This window comes from Carassius carassius, chromosome 18 (genome assembly GCF_963082965.1).
Source record: "Carassius carassius chromosome 18, fCarCar2.1, whole genome shotgun sequence".
NCBI lineage: Eukaryota > Metazoa > Chordata > Actinopteri > Cypriniformes > Cyprinidae > Carassius > Carassius carassius.
This window is the reverse complement of record NC_081772.1, coordinates 2,007,277-2,013,286: the sequence shown is the minus strand read 5'-3', so window position 1 is coordinate 2,013,286 and position 6,010 is coordinate 2,007,277. Positions and strand designations below refer to the sequence as shown.

At 32.9% G+C, this 6,010-nt stretch overlaps 1 protein-coding gene across 1 annotated transcript; it reads right to left on the bottom strand.

The window, feature by feature from the left end:
* Positions 1–834: 834 nt before the first annotated feature.
* On the bottom strand, positions 835–4,975 carry atp6v1d (ATPase H+ transporting V1 subunit D). The gene is made up of 9 exons (XM_059497881.1): positions 4,745–4,975; positions 4,104–4,221; positions 3,868–3,947; positions 3,423–3,490; positions 3,300–3,344; positions 2,530–2,633; positions 2,362–2,428; positions 2,200–2,278; positions 835–1,113 (listed from the first exon to the last, which is right to left on the bottom strand). Exons 1-9 carry the CDS (start codon positions 4,783–4,785, stop codon positions 969–971), a joined length of 747 nt encoding a protein of 248 aa, XP_059353864.1. The 5' UTR covers positions 4,786–4,975; the 3' UTR covers positions 835–968.
* Between the last annotated feature and the right edge of the window lie 1,035 nt (positions 4,976–6,010).

The following is a 6,010-nucleotide window of genomic DNA, read 5'->3' as shown; positions in this document are numbered from 1 at the left end:
CTTATTAAGCCAAAAGCTGTGTGTTTGTAAGGACCAAATTAATGACTAAGACCTTTTTAACTTCCAGCTGTTGCTTCTTCCAGTCAAAAAGTAATCTGGTTTGAATCAGGAGAGAAATTGTGATGTGAGAGACAACAGGACTTTTTCACTGGATTGAGAGTTCAAGGTTAAAATAGCTTAATGCTGGATTCATTTTAGCTTTCATCTTCTCCAGATGTTAACTGATGGACTGGAGTGGTGTGGATTACTGTGATTTTTTAATCAGCTGTTTGGACTCTCATTCTGACGGCACCCATTCACTTTCAGAGGATCCATTGCTGAGCAAGTGATGCAATGCTGATGGTGAGTACATTTTCAGTAAATGTAAATTTTTGGGTTAACTATTCTTTTAAACATACTTATGTGTATACATAAATTAAATTGATGTATTCACATAAATATAGTATGCTGTACAGTATTTTTCCATTCCCAAAAGTCCCGAATTGCTACTATCCATGTGGACTTCCATAAGTTTTGTGGAGATTTTTTGCAATATCGTTTTACCGTATTTTGTGTTTGTAGTATTTGACTGCTAACATTTCCATACCTGTAAATATTTTTATTATTTTCTAAATGTAGATACATATAAAAGTATTTCCTCACCATGGAGGATATTTGTGAGTAGTTTCATAGAGCTGTAAATATATCACGTATTACACATTAATGACATTGAATGTTAAACTTGCTGATGTATGATTTGATAATAACTAAGCCAAAACTAATGTTAAAATTTTTTTTCATTAAAAAAAGTTACATTTAAAAGTTGGTGTAATGCAATGGTGTAATGTAATTCTTGCACCGTCTGATGTACTATAAACAAAAGAAGTGACATGGCACCAACATACACACAAAACAAGAACTTCCACTTTTCATGTAAAGTTCGGGCTTTCAGGCACAAAGAATAAATATGATGCACAGATGTTGGGGTCTCAATCAAACAGCAGGTCCTCGTCGGCCTCTTCGTTCAGGATGTTCATGGGCTCGGCGATCGGCCCCAGCGCTGCCAAACGCAGGGCGTTCTCCTTCTCCGTCCTCTCACGAAGCTGCTTCTTCTTCTCCTGGATCTTCTTCAGCCTTGATGGAAAAGCAGGATGATGAAGGCTTGGTGCATATTCTGAATATCTTACTTTGGACTATATAAATATTACACATGATATTTATTTATATAATGGTATTATTTAATTCGGACTGCTAAAAGCATTCTTTGTATCCGTTTCCTTAAATTTCATTGCATTTGTGTTCCTGTGGCTCAGTGGTAGAGCATTGCATTAGCAGCGCAAAAGATTGTGGGTTCGATTCCCAGGAGAACACATATTAAATAAAAATGTTAGCCTGAATGCACTGTAAGTCACTTAAGCGTCTGCTAAAATGCATAAATGTAAAATTAAGGTCATAAAAAAATCATATATAAATGTTAACAGAAGTAATAATGATTACTAATAATTTGGGGACGGGAAAACAGGAATCACAATATGGGCTTATTTGATTATTCAAATAATAAAATATGATCAATTATGAATGTTATAATTTTAATTTGTTGTAGAAAGTGTGCCTATATTATTTCCCTCCTCATTCTAAATGAACGGCTTGAAGTAGTAAGATACTTTTCAAAATAAGAGTCCCAGTACGTTTTTGCAATTGTTTATCATATTAACAGGAAAGGAAAGAGTAAGAATATTATTTAACATGTTATACATATAGATTTGTATCTGTATCAGCACAATAATCTGGTTATTACAATTCTTCAAACAAATTATTATTGTATCCGCAACTCAGAGATATATATAATATATATACGAATCGTTCGACCTCTAATAAGTATTGATATTTTCATAAATAAACCAATTTCATATATAGATCAGGGTTATTATAGTCAACTAAAACCATAAAAAAAATGTAGTTACTTAAAATAAACTAAATGAAACTTGCCAAGTTGCCAACATTTCTCACTTTCATTTAAATATTAACTAAAACTGAAATAAAAAACTATTTAAAATGAAACAAAATAACAACAAAACTTTAACTAAAACTCAAAAGAAAACAAACTGATTTAAACTCTATCAGTGTCTCAATGATACTAAAATAGCGCTGTTGTAGCGTTTGAAACCGGTGAATGCTACAATGTTGCCACATGATCTGGTTATATTGCACTAGACTCACCTGTAGAACTCCTCTCGCTCTCGTTCATCCAGCTCAGTAATGATGTACGTCAGCGTGCGCTCGATCCTGGGAATAATCACTGAGAGGAGAACACACACGAGCATCACATTATCTAATATTTCATTTACAAGACGCCTGAAGGTTGTGGTTGTGAGATCTCACCGTGCTCTATGGCATTCACACGGCGGTTTGTGACCTTAATGGCCACATCCAGCGTCACAAAAGAGGTCTGTATGGGATTTAATCACAGTAGACATAATAATAATAATATATAATAATAAATAAGACTTTTATATTTTGTTTTATGGATATGAATAAATATATTAATACCTGCAGTGAGGCCAGCTCTACGAGAAGCTCGACTGCTTTGGCGTAGTTCCTCTTGAGCCGAGACAGCTGCTCTCCTCCTCTAGCCAAACCAGTGAGCTCATAACCTACAGACAAGAACAAATACCTGAAATAGTGCCTGAAAGTGTTCAAACGATCTCCAGTATCACGGTATTTGCTAGTAAAGGAATAGCTCAGTCAAAAATGGACTTTTACTATAAACGTGCTCACCCTCAGGCCATCCCAGATGTAGATGAGTTGGTTTCTTTCTTCAGATTTGGAGAAATTGCATCACTTGCTCAATGCAAGTGAATGGGTGCTGAGAGTCTGATAAAAACGTCACAATAATCCACAGCACTCCAGTCCATCAGTTACTGTCATGTAAGGCCAAAAGAAACAAATCCATCATTAATACGATTTTAACATCAAACCATTGATTTAACATCAAACCAAAACACGAGTCTATAATCCATAATATTATCAATTGCCTTGAAGGATTTGTTTCTTACAAACACATAGCTTTTGTCTTCTCCGGATGTTAACTGATGGACTGGAGTGCTGTGGATTATTGTGATGTTTTTATCAGCTGTTTGGACTCTTATTCTGACGGCACCCATTCACTTGCAGTGAGCAAGTGACGCAATGCAACATTTCTCAAAACCTGATGAAGAAACACACTCACCTTGGATGGCCTGAGGGTGAACAGAGTTTCAACAAATGTTGATTTTTGTCTGAACTGTTTCTTTAGAACATAAACGGAAGAGGATTCTTACTGTCTCCTCCCTCCTGATAATGCTCGAACACCGGAAGAGTAACTCCTGAGAACAAACACAGGTGGGGCTCATGAAAAGGCGATCGATTAAAAGAAGAAATCGGTCACATAAGAAGTCACAAACCTGCAACGTTGTCCTTTTTTGCCCTGACCTTCACCTGGGCCTTGTTCACGTTCTGAATGACTGTAGTACTGATGGGACACAATCAGAACACATTTGGTGAGATCTGGTGCCAGGTTCGTGCTATCACGCATCATATTTCTGAAAAGCATACAGTGGCATGCAAAAGTTTGGGCACCCTTTGCAGAATCTGTGAAAATGTGAATAATTTTAACAAAATAAGAGAGATCATACTAAATGCATGTTATTTTTTATTTAGTACTGTCCTGAATAAGATATTGTAAATATTTATGTAAAATATCTTACTCAGGACAGTACTTAATAAAAAATAACATGCATTTAGTATGATCTCTCTTATATTGTTAAAATTATTCATATTTTCACAGATTCTGCAAGGGGTTCCCAAACCTTCGCATGCCACTATATCTTTAATCATATTTTCATCTACCTGAAGTCACCAGCAGCAAATTTGGCCTCAGCTAATGAAAAGGCAGCTTCTCTCATCAGCTCTCCCATCAGCATCTTAGTCTGAAAGATTAAAATAGTCAAATCAAAAATTTTTATATTAAATTAAAAAGCAATAATTGACGAAAACACACCATATACACATATATATATATATATATATATATATATATATATATACAACAAATTTTTTTTAAAAGCACAGGAATGATGTTATACCTCAATGATTTTCCTAAGAATCTGCCGAAATCGCATGGACAGAGCATCAGCTTTCTTCTTCAGCAAACTCCGGCCAGTTTGAGCTCCTTTCAGTCGAGCTTTCATAATGGTCTGAGCCTTGATGCACCAAAAAAAAAAACCTTATATAATACAGGCTATGCATTTTAAGGGAAGCGTATTGCATTTTTAAGCATGCAATATGCATGTGATTTTTAAATGCATATATATTATTTTATTTTATTTTATTTATTGCATATATTGCATTATTAAAGTTTATATATACTATGCATTTTTGTTCAGTTTCTTATAAGTTATAGAAAGGCTCACATGGCTACTTCCTCTTCCGACACACTGCACGATTTAGTTGATAACACGATTTATATGAATCGAAAAAATTTTGTCATCCATCATATAGAGTTATATATTCATAACTCTACAGACAAAATGCATGTGTAAATAATATTAAAGATGCACGACTCCAGGGCATTTAAAATGATCTTAGTTCGTGCCTTGAGATCGTACCTGCTTTATAAAAGCATAAACTGATCAAATATGTATGTATCAGATGCCGTCACTCTGTTGTTTTCATGCATGATTAAATATGCAGAATCTGATTTGTCTTTATGAGTCCTTATACTCACATTCTCGAGGGAAATATGTCGATCCGATCTTTTCCTGACATCTTTCTTCTTTATTTAAACACTGTATCAAACAACCGAGACGCTTTGCTAATGAAATCATCAAATAGAGAGTGTTAATATAGTACCAGTTTATTTAATATCACGAGTAAAATATTATAATATCATCACTATGACTTCTGGATACAAGACGTAAGATTTGATCAGCTGACTGAAGGTCATGTGATGTCTTCTGAACGCCTCACTTCCGGGCGTGTATATCACACATTTCAAAATAATGTTTTTATTTTTTTATTATTATTATTACTTTTTTAATTATTATTATTTTAGTTCTATCACATACAGATACAAGGCAACAGCATTAGGCAATGGTGTACAGTTTAAAGCATGTAAAACATAATAACAACAACAAAATACATTTGACATATTATGTAAGAATACATGCGGTTACATAAATGTAAAACGCTTTAGAATTTTTACAAGCTTCTTATTTTGTGATCTGATATTAGAAAGGGTTTCAAAAAATATGAAAAAAATCAGTGTTACAAAAGGTAATATATGATGGTTTCTTTATATATATATATATATATATATATATATATATATATATATATATATATATATATATATATATATATATATATTACTTGTGATTATAAAACTTTGCTACAATGATTAACAGATTAATAAATTAATTTTGCTTTTCGGAAAAATATGAGTTTTGAAAACAAAGTAAAATGTTTGCCAAAAAGTAGAGACTATTTACAAAACGAATGCGGATTTGGTTGAGTTGTAAATAACGCCCAGCAGTAACGACAATAATGAAATTTATTTGGTTTCCCTAAAAATAAATAGAACTTTTAGATAATTTAGATTGCTTAATGTTTAATCAATTTTATGTTTTTAATTGTTTATTTATTTATTTGCTTTTTGACGTTATCTTTTCTTATTTCATGTGTTATCGGAGGATATGAGATGATTTTACTTTGTAAAAAAAAAAAAAAAAAAAAAAAAATGTCCACGGCCATCAGAATGGCCTGGAAAAAAATAACAACCGTATATTTAAAGAATCTGTTTCTATATAACTTTATTTGTGAAATTTCTTCTTAACCTAAACATAGACTTGAAAGTGCATGATCCAAGCCTAAATTTGTATAATTCATGACTGAAAACATTTTATAACATTATCTTGATGTACCATTTTCATGGTAATGCAATGTTTGATTTTAAAATGGGTTTCAAAGGATGAATTTTGAGATTTTATGTTTT

What these genes read in the sequence shown, in the direction of transcription:
- atp6v1d (XM_059497881.1), bottom strand. Translation starts at nt 4,785, where the DNA reads ATGTCAGGAAAAGATCGGATCGACATATTTCCCTCGAGAAT. An exon ending in AAAAAAGGACAACGTTGCAG is followed by an intron (nt 3,345 to 3,422) that starts GTTTGTGACTTC and finishes GTTTGTTCTCAG; the next exon opens with GAGTTACTCTTCCGGTGTTC. An exon ending in TAGAGCTGGCCTCACTGCAG is followed by an intron (nt 2,429 to 2,529) that starts GTATTAATATAT and finishes AATCCCATACAG; the next exon opens with ACCTCTTTTGTGACGCTGGA.